At 35.1% G+C, this 19,623-nt stretch overlaps 1 protein-coding gene across 2 annotated transcripts in view; it reads left to right on the top strand.

Moving 5' to 3' along the window:
* Window positions 1–19,623, top strand: part of Chm (CHM Rab escort protein) — a 154,720-nt gene that overhangs the window by 68,725 nt on the left and 66,372 nt on the right. For both annotated transcript variants that reach the window (XM_057759801.1, XM_057759802.1), the window contains 2 exons: window positions 94–214; window positions 1,752–1,977. In XM_057759801.1, coding sequence (XP_057615784.1) covers window positions 94–214; window positions 1,752–1,977 — 347 coding nt within the window. The remainder of the gene's footprint in view (window positions 1–93; window positions 215–1,751; window positions 1,978–19,623) is intronic.

Below are 19,623 nucleotides of genomic sequence, written 5' to 3'. Positions count from 1 at the left end.
CTTGTAATGTGGAAAGGAATACAAAGTATAATGTGGAATATTTGTGTGATTAGCAGGCATTTTCAAATCATCTTTACTTTCAAATCTTTTCAGGTTCCCTGTTCTAGAGCAGATGTCTTCAATAGCAAACAACTTACTATGGTAGAAAAACGAATGCTAATGAAATTTCTAACATTTTGTATGGAATATGAAGAACATCCTGATGAATACAAAGGTATTGCTTTTCATTAACTTGGGTTTTCTAATTATTTGTGATTTTAACTTTAATATGATTCCTCAATTTGGTAAACAATTGATTATTCTAAAATGTACTCTAACTCTACTATATCCAGTAAGTTAGCCATAGCAACATGGTACTGTTTAAATTCAATCAAAAAAAAAATGCTGAAAAGTTCATTCCTTCAGTCATGCTAGCCATATTTCAATTTTTCAATTTGTGTCTAATGAGTATAATGCAGATATTTTCAACATTGCCAGAATGTCATGCCAGACTCCCATTTCTGTTCTTTGTAAATTAAATACCCTGGTTAGCTGATTACTTAATCTGTGTGTGTATGACACTAGGAATTGAGCATAGGACATTGCTTATGTGATAAGACCTATTAATTGATTGTTGATATATCACATTCTTTTTTGTTATTTTATCGTTATTATTATCAATAATAAATTTGTGTGGATGTCATTTTTTAGGACTACGTCCACTTGAAATATTGAACCATTCATTTTGATTTACATAAATGATATGTATTGTATAGTGGAAACCTCTAGATTTAGAGAAGCTATGGTTTCCAATTAGTATTGTATTATTGCAAACTTAAGGACAGTTATTTTAGTTCGTTGAAAATTCATTTCATTGTTTTAGTGTCAGCTGCTTTTCAAGTACATGTGAGCTGGAAAATTGTGCAAAATTAAAATATTTTGTTGATAATTTATGGATAAAATTACACTGAGATTTGCATCATTGATTTGTTTTGACACAATTGTGAAGACCTAATTCTTGGTAGTAAAGCCTCAATAAATGCCAGGTAGTTCTTTCCGGTGCTTAAACTAAGAGTCTCTCAGTCAGTTAATTTCTGTTATTTTTATTGACTTATATTATTTCCCTAAAGTAATGGCCTTTGTTGCATGATTATTTCCTCCCAGTATTAAAGCATTTACTTGTTTTCTATTATGTAATGAAACGATTAGGTTTATAGGGGTTCCTTATTATTTGAAGTGTGATTGTCAGCATTTTGGGTTCCAGGAGCCAGAAAGAAATTAGTTTCATTATTTTTTAGTAAAAGTTTTTATTCTAGGTTTGAATGCAAAATATATATTTAAGAAAAGTAAAATGCAAAATGTAGCAGAAGTGACATTTTATTAATGTATTTTATCAGTTCATTATATTTTATCTTGCTTAATATTTTCACATGTGTTGACATTACTCTATAGTTTAAATGCTAATGAATTGAGGATATTGCCACCCACCATAATTCATTGAGTTATTTATTGTCTTCCTAGATTTTTATATCAATAAAATACTAAATAAAGATTTATCATTTAAATTTTAAGAACTGTGCCATCAAATCATTTAGGATAATGAGGTTGTTTCCATATTTTGTTCATAAGACCAATAGTCCAAAATGTAGTGATAATGACCACTTGTATGCTGTTTGAAGTCTCTAACAGATTTGGCTATATTAATGTGTGATGTTTTTAAATAGAAATTAAATTTGGTTTTAATTTATAAAATTTCATCTTTCTTTTCATAGCATATGAGGAAACAACATTTTCTGAATATTTAAAAACTCAAAAATTAACCCCCAACCTTCAGTATTTTATCCTGCATTCAATTGCTATGACATCAGAAACAACAAGCCATACAGTAGATGGTCTCAAAGCTACCAAAAACTTTCTTCACTGTCTTGGGCGGTACGGCAATACTCCATTTCTGTTTCCTTTATATGGCCAAGGAGAACTCCCTCAGTGTTTTTGCAGGTAAGTTAAGATTTCTGTCTTTTAAAAGAATTGTATGAATAACATGAAAATTTACCAAAGCTGAGCTTGGTGGTGCATCCCTGTGTGCTTAGCATGTGGGGTGTAACGGCAGGACTGTTAGGAATTTAAGGCCACTCTTTTTTTTAATTTTTTTAGAAAGAATATAAACTATCTTTTTTCATTTTCCATACCAATCCAGTTCCTACTCCCTCCCCTCCTCCCATTCTCTTCTACCTACCCCCTCACTCCATCCCCCATCCCCTTCTCAGAGCAGGTAAGGCACATTGCTTTGAGGAAGGTCCAAGGCCCACCCTACTATATCTAAGAGAATAGGATCCCAGAAAGCCAGTACAAGCAGTAGGGATAAATCCTGGTGCCACTAGCCCCTCAATTTGCCCCAGCCATGCAACTGTCAACTACATTCAGAGCAACTAGTTTGGTCCTATGCTTGTTCCTTCACAGTCCAGCTAGAGTTGGTGAGCTCCCATTAGCTCAGGTAAACTGTTTCGGTGGGTGTCCCCATCATGGTCTTGGCCTCTTTGTTTCTCATATTGTCAGTCCTCCCACTCTTCGGCTGGACTTTGGGAGCTCAGTTGCTGGATGAAGGTTCTATGGCGATATTTAAGATATTCATCAATCTGACAACAGGGCAAGGCCAGTTTGGGCACCTTCTCTATTGCTTAGGTTCTTAGCTGGGGTTATCCTTGTGGATTCTTGGGAATTTCTCTAGTGCCAGGTTTCTTGCTAGCCCCATAATGGCTCCCTTATTCAAAATACCTCTTTCCTTGATCTCATCTCTGGCCTTCCTCCATTTCCACTATCCTGTTACCTCAAGTTCTACCCCCTCCCTTTTCTCCTAGTCTTCCCCTTCTGCCCTCCCTATTCTACCCACCCCTATCCTCCCAATTTTGTCAGGTGATCTTGTCTATTTCCCCTTTCCAGGTAGCTCTATGTATGCTTTTCTTAGGGTTCACCTTTTACTTAACTTCTCTATGATCATGAACTATAGGCTCAATATCCTTTGCTTTACAGCTAGTATCCACTTATGAGTGAGTACATACCATGTTCATCTTTCTGGGTCTGGGTTACCTCACTCAGGATGTTTTTTCTAATCCCATTCATTTGCATGCAAATTTCAAGATGTCATTTTTTTTTTTTTTTTTTTTTTTTTTTTTTACTGCTGAGTAGTACTCTAATGTGTAACTGTACCACACTTTCTTTATCCATTCTTCCATTGAGGGGTATATATGTTGTTTTCAGCTTCTGTATATAACAAATAATGCTGCAATGAACATACCTAAACAAATGGGTTTGTAGTGTGATTGAGCATCTTTGCGTATATGCTCAAGAGTGGTATTGCTGGGTCCTGAGGTAGGTTGATTCCCAATTTTCTGAGAAGCTGCCATACTGATTTCCAAAGTGCTTGTACAAGTTTGTATTCCCACAAGCAATGGATGAGTGTTCCCTTTACTCCACATCCCCTCCAGCATAAGATATCATTGGTGTTTTTGATCTTAGCCATTCTGTCAGGTATAAGATGATATCTCAGAGGCATTTTGATTTGCATTTCCCTGATGACTAAGGATGTTGAACATTTCCTTAAGTGTCTTTTGGCCATTTGAGATTCTTCTGTTGAAAATTCTCTGTTTAGTTATGTACCACATTTTTTTAATGGGTTATTTGGAATTTTGATGTCTAATTTCTTGATTTCTTTATATATTTTGGAGATCAGACTTCTGTCTGATGTGGGGTTGGTGAAAATCTTTTCTCCTGCAGTAGACTGCCTTTTTGTCTTATTGACTGTGTCCTTTGCTTTATAGAAGCTTCTCAGTTTCAGGAGGTCCCATTTATTTATTGTTGCTCTCAGTGTTTGTGCTACTGGTGTTATATTTAGGAAGTGGTCCCCTGTGCCCATGCATTGAAGGCTACTTCTCACTTTCTCTTCTGTCAGGTTCAGTGTGGTCAGATTTATATTGAAATCCTTAATCTATTTGGACTTGAGTTTTATGCATAGGGATAGATATGAATCTATTTTCATTCTTCTACCAGCACCATTTGTTGAAGATGCTTTTTTTTTACATTGTATATTTTTAGCTTCTTTGTCAAAAATCAGGTGTTCATAGGTGTGTGGATTAATATTAGGGTCTTTGATTCAATTCCATTGATCAATCTCTCTGTTTTTATGCCAATGCCAAGCTGTTTTCATTACTGTAGCTCTATAACACAGCTTGGTGTCAGGAATTGTGATGCCTCTGGAAGTTTTTACAGTATTGTTTTGGCTATGGTAGTTCTTTTTTCCATATGAAGTTGAATATTGTTCTTTTCAAGGTCTGTGAAGAATTGTGTTGGGATTTTGACGGGGATTGCATTGAATCTATAGATTGCTTTAGCAGGATTTCCATTTTTCCTATGTTGATCCTACCTATCCAAGAGCATGGGAGATCCTTCCATTTTCTGGTATCTTCTTCAGTTTCTCTCTTCAAAGACTTAAAGTTCTTGTCAAAGAGGACTTTCACTTCTTTGTTTAGTGTTACCCCAATTTATTTTGTTATTTGTGGCTATTGTGAAATGTGTTGTTTCTCTATTCTTTCTCAACTTCTTTATCATTTGTATATTAGAGGGCTACTGATTTTTTTTTTTTTGAGTTGATCTTGTATCCTGCCACATTACTGAAGGTATTTATCAGTTGTAGAAGTTTTCTAGTAAGAGTTTTTGGGGTCACTTATGTATATTGTCTTATCATCTGCAAATAATGAAAGTTTGACTGATTCCTTTCCAGTTTGAATCCCCTTTATCTCCTTTTGTTGTCTTATTGCTTATAGTCAGAACTTCAAGAGCTATGTTGAATAGACATGGACAGAGTGGACAGCTTTGTCCTACTCCTGATTTTTAGTGGGATCGCTTTCAGTTTCTTTTAGTTTAATTTGATGTTGACTGACGGCTTGCTGTATTGTTGTATATTGCTTTTATTATGTTTAGATATGTTCCTAGTACCCCTGTTCTCTCTAAGACCTTTATCATGAAGGGGTGTTGGATTTTGTCAAATGCTTTTTCAGCATCTAATGAAATGATCATATGTTTTTTTTTTCTTTCAGTTTATTTATAATAGTAGATTACCTTGATAGGTTTTCATATGTTGAACTATCCTTGCATCTCTGGGATGAAGCTGACTTGATACTAGTGGATGATTTTTTTTTGATGTGTTCTTGGATTCGGTTTGCCAGTATTTTATTGAGTATTTTTGCATCTATGTTCATGAGTGAGATTGGTCTGTAATTCTCTTTCTTGGTTGAGTCTTTGTGTGGTTTTAGTATCAGTGTAACTGAAGCCTCATGAAAAGAATTTGGCATTGTTTCTTCCGTTTCTATTATGTGGAACAATTTGAGGAGTTTAAGTATTAGCTTTTCTTTGAAGTTTTGGTAGAATTCTGAGCTGAAACCATCTGACCCTGGGCCTTTTTTGCTTGGGAAGCTTTTGATGAGTGCTTCTGTTTCCTTGCAGGTTATAGGTATGTTTAAATTTTCCACCTGGTCTTGATTTAATTTTGGTATGTGTTACCTATCCAGAAAATTGTTCATTTTTTTTTACATTTTCCAATTTTTTTGGAGTACAGGTTTTTGTAGTATGAGCTAATGATTCTCTGGATATCCTCAGTGTCTGTTATTATGTCTCCCTTTCATTTCTGATTTTATTAATTTGGTTTTTTTCTTTCTGCCTTTTGATTAGTTTGGGTAAGGCTTTGTCTATCTTGTTAATTTTCTCAAGAACCATCTCTTTGTCTTGTTGATTCTTTGTATTGTTTTCTTTGTTTCTATTTTATTGATTTCAGCCCTCAATTTGATTATTTCCTGTCATCTACTCCTTCTGGGTGAGTCTGCTTCTTTTTGTTCTAGAGCTCTCAGGCATGCTGTTAGGTCACCAATGTGAGCTTTCTCCATTTTGCTACGAACTTCCCTCTCAGCACTGCTTTCATAGTGTCCCACAGGTTTGGGTACGTTGTGCATTCATTTTTGTTGAATTCTAGGATGTCTTTAATTTCTTTCTTCCTTGACCCAGAGTGGTTCAATCGAGCATGGTTTAATTTCCACGTGTTTGTGGGCTTTGTGAAATTAGTGTTTTTGTTGAGTCCTAATTTTAAAACATGGTGATCCAATACGATACAAGGGGTTACTCCAATTTTTTGTATCTGTGGAGGTTTGCTTTGTTACCGAGTATGGGGTCAGTTTTAGAGAAGGTTCCATGAGGTGCTGAAAAGAAGGTATATTCTTTTGTGTTTGGGTGGAATGTTTTGTGGGTATCTGTTAAGTCAATTTGAGTCATGACATCTGTTAGTTCTCTTATTGATCTGTTAGTTCTCTTATTGATCTGTTAAATTTCTCTCTTGTTGACCTGTCCATTGTGGAGTGTGGGGTGTTATAGTTTCCTACTATTAGTGTGTGGGCTTTTATATGCAATTTAAGCTTTAGTAATGTTTCTTTTACATATGTCAGTGATCTTTTATTTGGCACATAGATGTTCATGACTGAGACTTCATCTTGATGGATTGTTCCTGTTATGATTATAAAGTGTCCTTCTCCACATCTTTTGATTGATTTTAGTTTGGAGTTAATTTTGTTAGATATTAGGAGAGCTACATCCACTTGTTTCTTAGATCATTTGATTGGAAATTTTTTTCCTAACCCTTTACTCTTAGGTAATATCTGTCTTTGAGGTTGAGGTGTGTTTCTTGTATACAGCAGACAGATGAATCCTGCTTTTGTATCCATTCTCATAGCCTGTGTCTTGTTATAGGTGAAATGAGTCCTTTACAGGTGAAATGAGTCTTTTGATATTAAGAGATATTAATGACCAGTGATTGTTAATTCCTTGTTCTTTTTTAGAAGGGGTTGAGTGATACTGTGTGTGTTTCCCTTCTTTTGGTTTTCTTGGTGTGAGTTATCTTTTACCTGTATTTTTGTGGGTGTAGTTAGCTTCCTTGGGTTGGGGTTTTCCTTCTAGTACTTTATGTAGGGCTGGATTAATGGATAGGTATTATTTAAATCTGGTTTTGTCATGGAATATCTTGCTTTTTCCATCAATAGTGATTGAAAGCTTTGCTGGGTATAGTAATCTGGGCCTGCATCTGTGGTCTCTTACTGTCCGCAGCACATCTGTCCAAGACCTTCTGGCTTTCATGGTTTCCATTGAAAAGTTGGGTGTAATTCTAATAGGTCTACCTTTGTATATTACTTGACCTTTTTCCTTTGCCCCTGTTAGTATTTTTCTTAGTTCTGTATGTTTTGCATTTTGATTATTATATGGCAAGCAGATCCAGTCTATTTTGTGTTCTGTACGCTCCTTGTACCTTCATAGGGATAACCTTCTTTAGTTTGGGAAACTTTTCTTCTATGATTTTGTTGAATATATTTTCTGTGCTTAAGGCCACTCTTGACTGTATAGCACATTGAGGCCAGGCATAGTTATAGAAGTTCCTATGTCAAAATAAATTCATTTTATTTTTATAGGAAGTTTCATGTTTATTGGTTGCATCTAAATGATATATTCAGTTTGGCGTGTTTTTGAACCTTATAAAATATTATAAATTGCTATTGTCATCCAACATTATGTTTCAACAGTATTACGATGTATATATGAAATGAATTTGCTGCAAGCTGCCCGGGTCCCGAAAGCAGCCAGTCCTAAGCAGGGACGGTGCACGGAGACCACTCGACAGGAAGGTGGCTGGCTGGTCCCCAGTGAGCCATGCTGCAGATCTCCCAGTACTTGCTGCGGGATCCCCGGCAAGCGGGGGCAGCAGGTCCCTAGAGCAGCGAGTCCCAGGCAGGGCTGGAGCAGGAGACCACGCGGCAGGTCTCCAAAGGTCACCAGCCATGCAAGTGGCGGGCAGGCGAGGGGCACACCATGCAGAGTGAAGTTAGACATTTATTAGGTGGGTTATGGAGGGCAGGGGAAAAGGGGAGAAGTGGAAAGAGAGAGAGGAGAGAGAGAGAAGAGAGACAGAGAAGGGGGGAAAGGGAGAAGTGGGGAGAGAGGCAGAAGCTGCCTCTTTGAGAGAGGAACTGGAAGAGAGAGGACCAAGGCAGGAAGCTGAACATCAGCCTGCCTCAGAGGATGGGGGAAGGAGTGGGCATGGCTTGTCTCTTAAAGAAACAGAACAATCATTACACTATATACATTTTTATTTTTTATATTTATATTTTATTCATATTTATTTATTCTATTATATTTTATATAATTTTCATTATTAGATAGGTCAGTTGTGAATGTACCATAAACTACTTTTTCCATGTTGATGTTTTTCTATTAACATCCTATGTATGTGTCTTCGTTAGGGTTTCTGTTGGTATGATTAAACGCCATGACCAAAACAACTTGGGGAGGGAAGGGTTATATTTGACTTACACTTCCATAGCATTGTTCATCATCAAAGGAAGTCAGGATAGGAGCTCAAACCAAGCAGGAACCTGTAAGTAGGAGCTGATGGAGGGGTGATGCTTACAAGCTTGCCCTCAGTGGCTTACTCAGCCTGCTTCCTGTAGAACCCAGGACCACCAACCCAGGAATGGCACCACCTACAAAGTGATGGGCCCTCCCCTATTGCTCACTAATTAAATGGTTACAGCTGAATATTATAGCAGCTTTTTCTCAATTGAGGCTCCTTTCTTTCAGATAAACTCCGTAATTTTTGTGTCAAATTGGCAAAACACTAGCCAGCACGGTATGTCTTTTATGTGGTCAAGACTTTCTTTAGGAGTTAGAAAGATGGAGCTGTAGATAAAGAATGCTTGCTATGCAAGCATGAGCTCAGATCTGAGGTCGCATCCTCATGACCCATATGAAAAGCCTGTAACTCTAGGGCTCTGTGGAAGAAGTCTGAGACTAGAGGATCGCTGCCACAATCCTAGCTTCAAGTTTAGTGAGAAAACCTGGCTTAATTTTTCTAAAACAGCATGACTAAGATACTTTATGGTAGGAAGCATTTATTTGAGCTTACATTTCCAGAGGGGTGGGAGTCCCATCATGGTGGGGAACCATAGCAGCAAGTATGGTGGCTGGAGCAGGAAGCTCATCTCACACCTTCATTTGCAAGCAGGAAGCAAAGTGAACTTAATGTGTGAGGAGACTAAACACTCAGATCCCACTTGTAGTACTATACTGACCCCCGCAAGGCTGTACCAGCTAAACCTCCCCAAACAACTCCAGCAGATATTGAGGGATGTTCTCATTCAAACCAGTATGTCCTGTTGCAAGGGAATAAGGTGAAATGTGATGGAGCAGAACACTCAAGCATGCACAGGCACACACATATACTCATGAAAGCATGTATAAGGACTGCCATTAGGATACATACCTAAGAATGAATTTTTTAATAATTTATTATGTACGAATATATATATATCATATGTGCATCACATGTGTGCCTGGTGTCCACAGAGGCCAGAAGAGAATGTAGGATCCACTGTAACTAAAGTTACAGATGCTTGTGTGCTGATATGTGGTAGCTGAGAATCAAACATGGGTCCTCTGCAAGAGTAGCCAGTGCTCTTAACCAGTGAGTCATCTCCAGCCACAAATGGGTTATTTTTTAGGCATAGCATATGTGTTTTATATTTTACTATCATAATATTATTTCATTAGTTGCTGTCCTTTCCTTCATGATTTATAGGATTTTAAGTGTATTCTGATTATTGATTATAGATAAAATTTTGTTTTTTCTGTTCGTCACAAGTAAATTGTTAAGATAATATAGTTAGATTCAGGAAGCTATGTTATATTACCAATCATAATATAACATAGTAGTTAAGAATATGAGCTTTGTAGATATACTGCTTCTGTTTAAGTCAAAGTGTCTCTGTATACTGCCATTGTAACCTTGGAGAAGTTTTATAACTTTATTAGATTTCTGCGAATTAAGTTTGCTGTTTGAGTTGTCTCAGTTAAATCTTTGTTTATTAATTTTTGTTCTTTACTGTCTCTATGGCTTTGCTTGTAGGCGACTTAATTTAGTTCTTTTGTATTCTTCCTTTCGTTTCCCAGTTATTAGGCTGAAACTTGAAACTTGTTTGATGTAATAGTTAGTGGAACTGATCCCTCCTTGAAATCAGATCTCTAACCCCCAAAGTCTAAATCTTGGTAACCTGTGTGTGTGTGTGGTTAACTTGAAACCATACCAATACCATTATTGATGAACACATATTTTATGGATAGTTCTTGTAACATTACTGCAACACACAATTTCTTGGAGAGACAAACTGCTTTTGTGATGTTTTATACCATAGAATTTTAAGTGGACATGTATAACATCTGAGTTTGCTGACTGTAAAATGCAATAGCAATGAAATGATTGCAGTAAGACAGTATGGACCACATTTATTTTTGTGTTGTTTACTTTTCTCTCCACAGTGAATGGTACCATATATAGTTTCTGTGTCTGAGTGTATAAAACTTTGATTAATATTAACTTTTCATGATACTGTAGTTTTTAAAGCTCCACAATGTACATCTATTATTTTATCTTGGTAAATGATAAAATATAATATTATTTGTGTGTTTTATGTTTTGAGAAGTCAACTATATTAGTTTTCTTGTTTGTGTGTGTGAAAAATATGTAGCTCAGGCTAACCTCAAACTCACCATTCTCCTGCTTTAGCTTCTGATGCACTCAAATTACATAAGTATGTCGCACCACACTCAGCTTATCTTTTTATCTAGTAAAAACTTTTAAATTATGTACATATGCAGGAGTTATTTTATATCTTACTAGTTTTATGTATTTTGTTATCAATTCTAAATTTTCATTTCTATTAAGGTTTATTCATTGAATTTACAGTTATTAAGGTATTTAAGAATAACTAACTTAGACATTTTTGCTCTAGTATTAAATTTAATTGTGTTATGAAGACAGAAATATTTTGGGGATACTGATGTTTTAAGCTTTGTGATTTAGTATAATCATCATATTTTGTAATTTCTCTCTATTTTCTCAAAAACATTTATACAATTGAAAGGTACATAATTATCTGAGAATTGTTTTCAGAGTTCAGTAAATCAAACTTAAGTTGTAATTTTCAAATTAATTGTAATTTAATTTTCAAATAAAATTTTCTTTTATTGAATTTTTTCCTGTTGGTTTACCAATATTTGAGATTTTTTTAAATCTCCATTTTGATATTGGATTTGTCATTTTTTCCCTATAATTTCATCAAAGCTTACTTTATATTTGTTGTGTCATTTATTAAAACCATAGAAATTTGTCAACATTCCGTAATAACTTTAATATTTTAATTATCTGCTGATTTTTGTTATCCTTATTTTTTTCTTCAAACGTCTGTTTCGCCTGATAGTTGAATAAGTTTTGAGTACTTATTTACGTGCCACATCTTTGTGTCCTTTTCTTTTCAGTGTTCTGGAGTCTGTGATTGGCTTCTATTAGCATAGTCTTGCTTGTGTTTAGTACTTGTGCTGAGCTCAGCTGAGTCCTACTAGCTGCAGTATGCTTTTTTCCTCTCCTTTGCAACCTTTCCCTGTAGAATTTCTGTTTCAGAAAATAACTATATCTGTTGGCTTGCTTTAACCTTTTGATTGAATGGAACTCACAAATGAATTTAGGTTGACAGTTCCTTTCACTATTTTTATTGTTTATTCTGTTACTTATATCTCATTTTTTGCTCTTGAAAAGTTTGAAGTCAGTTAAGTTGCATCTTTTTTCTTTGAAAATTTTTTTTTTTTTTAGATAGTGTCTTCAATGTTCTACATTTTTACTACACTGTCTTCTTATAAAATATTTGTTGGTTTTTTTTCATGTTATGAGTGCCTGTGTATGTTTTAGTATAAGTATATCCTCCAATTTGTGTGCAGACTCTCAGAGGTTAGAATTTTACATTCTCATTCTGTTTAATAGGTACTTCCATATGGTCTATTAGTGTCATGTGTTAATTCTGCTGATTCACATCAGTATCTTATTTCCTCTTGCATTGCTTTCCTTGGATCTGGTCACTCAGAATTTTAGGTAGTTTATATTTATGGAGTTATTTGCTTTTATCAACATGTCACTACAAACTTGAGGTCTTATAGTTACTTTCCAGGACCTTCACTTAGTTATGGAACTCAGTATACAGCTCCACTGTAGTGATACTGGCACAAAGCGTTTGAACACATAATTGTTTGAAGTGTTTATTGCTCAAATCTGTAATTTCAGCCCTAGTTTTTTATTGTGTTCAAGTGGGTGTTTCAGGGGATGAGATATTTATCATGGGCACTTGCTTTCCTTCAGTCTTAGGAGTGCAGTAAGAATTGTTCTGTGTAAAATTAGATTTTTTTTTTCAGTGTGAACTGATATTCTATTATTATAGTATACATTACAAAGGGATGATGAGGGAGGGGGACTTGATGGGGGAGGAGGAGGGAAATGGGAGGTGGTGGCGGGGAGAAGACAGAAATCTTTAATAAATAAATAAAAAAAAAGTATCAATGGAAACGTGTATTTTCACATTTTTATTTCCTAAATATTTGATTATAAGAATGTAAGTGACCAATTTTTGAATGTTATAGATCTCTTTCTTCCTCCTAAATAGGGAACAAAGTAAAGATAATGGAGGACTTTTGGGTCCTTAGAGCCATAGCTCATCCTATTAATTGAAATTAAGTAGGGACTTTTGATCCTCCTGCATCTGCTTCTGCATCATATCCTACTGGTGTGTACCACCCAGATTATATTTAGGTATACATGTGTATGTGTACCTAAGTATAAATATAATCTGTAAATAATACATAAATATGTATGTATACACACATATTCATGTACATCTATGCATGCTCTAACAGTTAGTAAAAAATGAGGCCATGAATTTGATGGAGATCAGGGAGGGGTGTATAAGAGTTTTGGAGGGAGGAAAGGGAAGGGAGAAATATAATTAAACTATAATCTCAAAAACACAGAAAAATTGTTTTAAAGAACCTAAGTAGGGTGCTTTATCTTATTTTTCTTAGTTACTCCTTCATGTATAATTGCTGTTTCTTGTGGGGGTTTTTTCAGAAACTATGGTGTATTTTTCTCTATTGCCACATTCATACCTATCAAACTAGGTAAAGAACAGGGAAAGAATAAAAAATTCTTTGTGAAGTAATCTGCAGCACACTGACATTTATTAATACGTTATACAGACGGAATGCAGCAACCAAGCATCATGTTGCACAGTTGCAATCCTGTCACCATGAGTTTGAGGCCAACATGTGCTGTACAGTGAGGCCCTGTCTAAAACTAATCATATAAAAAGCAGTAGTCTTTTTCTAAAAAAACATTAAAATTCTTAATATACCCAAGTCTGAAATTTGTGAGTGTAGACATGATGCCACAAGTGGAGAAGAGCACATGGTACCTGGTACTTCATAGCCTAAACACCCATGTATCAAACATATTGTATTAACTTACCTTCATGTTTTGTTTATTAGTTATATATTAAATACAAATTAATTACTATTTGAATTTGGGTCTCATCACTATGATATGTTGTCACCTTTTGTATATTAAAGTATTCCAAAATATGAAAATATTTCAGAATGAGACTTTTGTGTATTATTTCTTAAACAAGAACAATTTCTCCTAAGTTGGGGGTTAATCACTTTGTTTGTTATTTCTTGTTTTCTCTTCTTTTTAATCATTCTTCTCTCATACAGTACATCGTAACTGCAGCATCCTCTCTCTCCACTCTATTCCTCCCAGTCCTGCTCTACCTCCCCTCTCCCCCAGATCCACTCCTCCTTTGTTTGCCTTCAGAAAAGAGCAAGCTTCCCAGTTATATCAACCAAATATGGCATAACAAGATACTAGGCACATCTCCTCATAGTAAGGCTGGATGAGGCAACCCAGGAGGAAGAAAAGGGTCTCAAGTGCAGGCAAAAGAGTCAGAGACAATACCACTCCCACTGTTAGTGTCCCACAAATACCTGGAGTTAAACAGTCATAGCATATGTGCAGAGAAACTAGTGCAGATCCATGCAGGCTCCCTGATTGCTGCTTCAGTCTCTTTGAGCCCCTGTGAACCCTGTTTAGTTGATTCTGTGGGCTGTGTTCTCCTGGTGTCCTTGATCCTCAGGCTCCTACAATACTTACTGTAGTTTCCCAAACTCCATTTAATGTTTAGCTGTGGGTGTCTGCTTCTGATCCAATCAGCTGCTGGAGGAAGCTTCTCTGATGACAGTTGGGCTAGGCACAGATCTATGATTTTTGTTAGGAATCATTTCATTGACATTTTAAGGCTAAACTACTATCAAACTTCCTTTTTATTCTTTTACTGAGCTTGCATCAGTATTGTGCCTGTGGTTCAAATTTGATGTTACAAAAATTGTGCTTGATCTTCAACTTCGAATATTTTCAAGGAATGGTACAATGAATGTATGTATACTAAAAACAACAAACAAATCATTCCCTGTAATACTTGAAATATTATATTATACATTTAACTAGTTCTTTAGTAATTAACACTACTCTGAGTTCTTGGTGTATTTTATATACTGTTACTGAATTACAGTAAAAAATGCTTTACTTTGCTTAGGGATATGATTTTTTTTAAGTTTTAAATGAATTTACTGCATAATTCACTGTAATTTCATGTAAATATTGATCTGTTTATATCCTAAACTACTAACACTACCACTGTCTATACATCATAGCCTACACTTTTTATCACCAGGTTATCAGACTAAGGTGTCACCTGTTCTGTGATTTCTAACCACCATTCTGTATTCTGTTTTAATATAAGCCTCTTAAGCATTTCTCACAGCCAGTTACAGCGTGTTCTCATCAAGGCTACTGTTATAAATGGTGTGCATGCATATTTATGTGAAGGATTCAAAGACATTTGTAAGTCATATCCTTGCATCCTAAATGAATTCTGTGTAAGCAGTATAACATTTTAACTACTAGAGATAACTTCCATGAATAATGCCTTTTGAGGCTTTTATCATTTTAAATAGGTAGATTTTTTTTAGCAAAGAAAATGAAGCTTATTTATTTTGCTACCTAGTAGACATTAATATGTCAGGGCATATAATTGGGACCATATTGGAAGGAAAGTCATTGAAACCTATGTATTTTCTAGTCTAGCAAGTCTTACAATTTTCTTTACTATGTTTCAGTTGGTTAGTATATTTTTTTCTGGCACACTGTACAGACTATGTGTCCAGTATATAGATTTTTTAAAACAGTTTATTTTTCAAACAAGTTATTTTCTGACCCTTTAGGAATTTATTGCTGCTATCTGTGTAGTTGATGACATAATAAATTGTAGAACTACTTTCTAGTTCAGAATGGATTTTATATAGTGGCATGTTTTTATAATCTGAGAAATGGAGCAGCACAGTGCGAGCAAACCAAATTTAATTTCTTTATTCATTTACTGTGCACATGTGTGTGTATGTGCGCTCAAGCATGTGCACACCATACAAATCGCACAGTGTGTATGTAGATGGTAAAAACCAATTTGCAAGTATTGTGTCTTTCCTTCTATTGTGCAGTTCGGGGGTTCAATCAAATGCTTGGCAGCAGGTGGCTTTACCTGTTGAGCCCTCTCACAAAAATGAGCGAACAGATTTTGCATATTTTTATAAGTAGAAAGGGACGGCCCAGAGAGTTTTGTGTGTTATAATAAGAGCGGCAGGGCTGCGTCCCCGGCACCCAGCCGCCCGCATGGCTAGCTTATGCCCCGAAATAATTACACGGAAACTGTATTCTTTTAAACACTGCTTGGCCCATTAGTTCCAGCCTCTTATTGGCTAGCTCTTACATATTGATCTAACCCATTTCTAATATTCTGTGTAGCACCAAGAGCTGGCTTACCAGGAAAGATCTTAACCTGCGTCTGTCTGGAGTGGGAGAATCATGGCGACTCACTGACTCGGCTTCTTTCTCCCAGCATTCTGTTCTGTTTACTCCACCCACCTAAGGGTTGGCCTATCAAATGGGCCTAGGCAGTTTCTTTATTAGTTAACCAATGAAAGCAACAGATTAATACAAGACCCACCTCCATCATTTGTGTAAGGGAAAAATGGAAGTAAGGGAGTATTTCACACTTTGCTCAGTAATTTAGTCTTTTGTGATTTAATGGCCTCTATTTGATCTCATTTTATCCTTCCAATGTGGAAAACTATTTAAAATAAACAATGGGAATATTTCAGTTCTAGCATACATGTATAAACATATATATGTGTATATGTGTTTTTATAACCATGAATACTCAAATAATCACCATCAAACTTTTTTTAACTGAGTGTTCAGACTCAATGTCTCCCTGCATGTTATTTGTGAAAAATCAAATAATTGCAATATAATATGTGAGGAAAGACCTCTGTTATTGTAGATCTCAAGCTTATCTCTAAATTATTAAATTTTAAAACAGAGCTTGGCCAGACCCAAATGTACAAAATATGTGAAGGTATGTATACATCTTTAACAACATTTATTCAAGATTATTGGAGCAACAGGAATGGAAAGGAAAGAAAGTATCCTCCTTTGGATGCATTCAATTAGTGATTTCAGAATTCTATCCCAAATGGGGCATGCAGATGCTGCTTTGATTTGATGGTAACCATTGGTTTAGATTTTTAATATAGACTGAAATATTTGGTATTGCTGTGCCATTTGGTTTTGAAAGCCTTTAGTTAAGAATTCAGCATTAGGCGATCAGGAGATCAATATGTTTTCTTTAATGTTTTGTGGGTTCTTTTTGGACATATCATAGTAGAAAATTCCTTTCAGGCTAAAGAAATCCACTTATTTCATTATTTAATGATCAGGACTTTTTTTTTCTACAGGGAGTTTTTAGAATCATAAAAGGCATTTGTTAATTTGGATAAATATATCTGAAAATGGGGGGCAGTCTTAAATGAACAGATATTAAAATTTTTTGAAACATACACATATATATACACACACACATACATACACATATACACAAATACACATAATTGCATAAGAAGTCAGAAAGAATGAAATATGGGTTTTTGATGTCTGCCTCACAAGTAAGCTTTTTATTTTTGCCCTTTAACAGAAATCCCCTTAATTTCTTTTCATACAAAGACCAGACTATAATTCTGGGAAAACTGACCTGGGGGAATGTTCATAGAAGTTGTTTTGACTGGCTGTCTGATATTACAAATGAGGATAATCAAAATAAAAGGATACTGAGGCGAGAATACAGATTTCCTAATATTCATTTTTTTTGTGGCTCTTGAAGTATGCAATAGGCCAAATAACTTTTCCTGAAAAAAAGGAGATATGACAAAGCTTCTTAATCTACAGTATATTAATCATTGGAATTTGTACATATGAAATATTGTACTGTGGGTTTTTTTATATAACAGAGCCATAGTTTCTTCACATTTTCACAGGCAGCTAAGATTTAAAGGAATTTAGCCATTGCTGTGAATTTTCATTATTTAATATTTGTTAAGAGATCATGAAAGCAAGGAGTCCCAAGGAGTGAATTGTAAGGGTGCTTCAGGGATCTATAAGATATATGCTGTGTGTCAGAACACTAATGTACTTCTTCCAGTTGGATACAGATGGCTACTTATGCCCTAGTCATGTGGTCAAGAAGTAACTATAGGGAACAAGGTTGACAGAGACTCATGAGATCAAAAGATGGTCCTGCTATTTTCTTGGTCTGTATATTTGAGCAAGTACCTAGTATCTTGCTGTTTCTCTTCTTTGTGAAAATAATAATGCCATCTGTTTTACAGCTTGTATTATAATGGTTAATTTCTAGAAAGTTCTTACAGTACTGTATACTCATAGAAATATTAGCTGCTCTTACTATTGTTGTTATTGTGATTATTAATGGTCACTGTCGCTGTATTTATAGAATGCCACAGTGAATATGAGGCAGAGTTAGAAAGTCAGATTTAGCTATAAAAATCAGTAGTAGAGATTTTTTTCGCCAAAGGTTAAATATTAGTAAGTAGTTTGGGGTTTGTAGGCTGTATGGTCTCCTTCAGAAACTATACTAGAAAATAGTACAGGCATGCCTCTCAATCCAGATTATGCCTAGTAGTTATCAACCATTCACTAATTATAAACAAGTGGAAGCTAGGCTGATTTTTATATATAACCTTGGAAACTGTGTGCAAATGGAATATTATGGTAGTGTTCCTCAAGTATTCAGAAATTAACATACAAACTACTGACCTCATCTCCAGAGTTTTAGATTTGTAGAACTGGTGTTGGTCATGACAGTTTCCATTTCTATCCAATTCCTGGGTGTTACTGTTCTTGTTGATCCAGGAAACACTGCCATCAGTGGAATTGCTGTCTGATTATAATTATATAATTATTAATTATAATGAACAAAAATTATTAGATTAAGGTAAATAAAAATGAAGAAAAAATGAAGAAACATTTGGCTTCATATCTATCTATTTAATTCAATAATTGATTTTTAGAGCATTCTATATGTAGTTAAAAATTATGTAGCATAGACCTTTATATCAGTACAAGAAGTATATGATTTAATTAAATAAACATACCTATGAGCCAATTAGAGATTAACTACGCTTACCGAGGTTCTAAAATGTTCAGTGTAGATGTGAAAGTCATCAGTACTAGGCAATGGTTTGGAGAAACTTGAGATCTGGCATGTACTTCATGTAGATTGGTGGCACCTTGATGAAGTTATAAGCGTTCAGACTGTTGCTCATTATCCATTTTTAAGAAAAGAAACCAAAAAAATAAAATAAAAAACAAAAAATTAAAACAGGTACAAATACCTAAAAAAAAAAGAAAGAAAGAAAGAAAGAAACCAAAATATTAGACTTCTCTGAGACCTCTCATTGGTCTGAACCTGCTTGCAATGTGCATTTAAGTCAGATCTGTATTTTTAACGTGTCTCATAGAGCAGTTTTTCAGTTTCACAGTTGATGCCAGTATGATCTTTTCTGTTTGGAGAAGGGTTGTCCTTTGTATTGCAGAGGAATTAACGAATCCTTGAGCTCTACCCACTGAATACCACTATGTTTCCCCACTAACTTGTAGCAGACAAAATCCATTAATAAACTCTTGACATTGTTGGATGTTGCACTTCAGCAAGTCCATCCAGTTTAGGGTGCATGAAATTTTGTGAGTATCACAATAGTACAACAAAGTGAGCACTCTGCTTAACAAATGCTACACTAGTCACATATTGAAAGCATGAGACTAAACGTTTCTATCCATTCTTAAAATCTTTTGTACTGTCTTGATTTTATAATCTGTAGCAATGTAAGGTTTCTTTCAGGAATAGAACAATCTCACATACTTTAGCATTTCAATCAATAGAACAATTCAAGTGTTCTTTTTGACATGTAGGGGATTCTAAATACCTATTAAACCATGAATTATTCAGCGATACCAGATCTTCATATTTAGGGGGAAATCCTGGAGGTCCAAAGTAACACACACCCATAATTTCATAAAGAAATACAAGCTCCATTCTCTGTCCTTGAATTCCACTTATATTGTAAACTATTAAGTTGAATGAATATTTTCTCACCTATTCTATGATTTTATAGACAACCATGTATAAATGGGTGCACACACATAAATATTATTTTATACATATATACTTTAAATTTTTAAATAACAAAATAACCTAGTATATGGATGTACATACCACA

Source organism: Chionomys nivalis, chromosome X (genome assembly GCF_950005125.1).
Source record: "Chionomys nivalis chromosome X, mChiNiv1.1, whole genome shotgun sequence".
Taxonomy (NCBI): Eukaryota; Metazoa; Chordata; class Mammalia; order Rodentia; family Cricetidae; genus Chionomys; species Chionomys nivalis.
The sequence above is the reverse complement of the archived record's forward strand: the minus strand, read 5'-3'. Positions and strand labels throughout refer to the sequence as shown.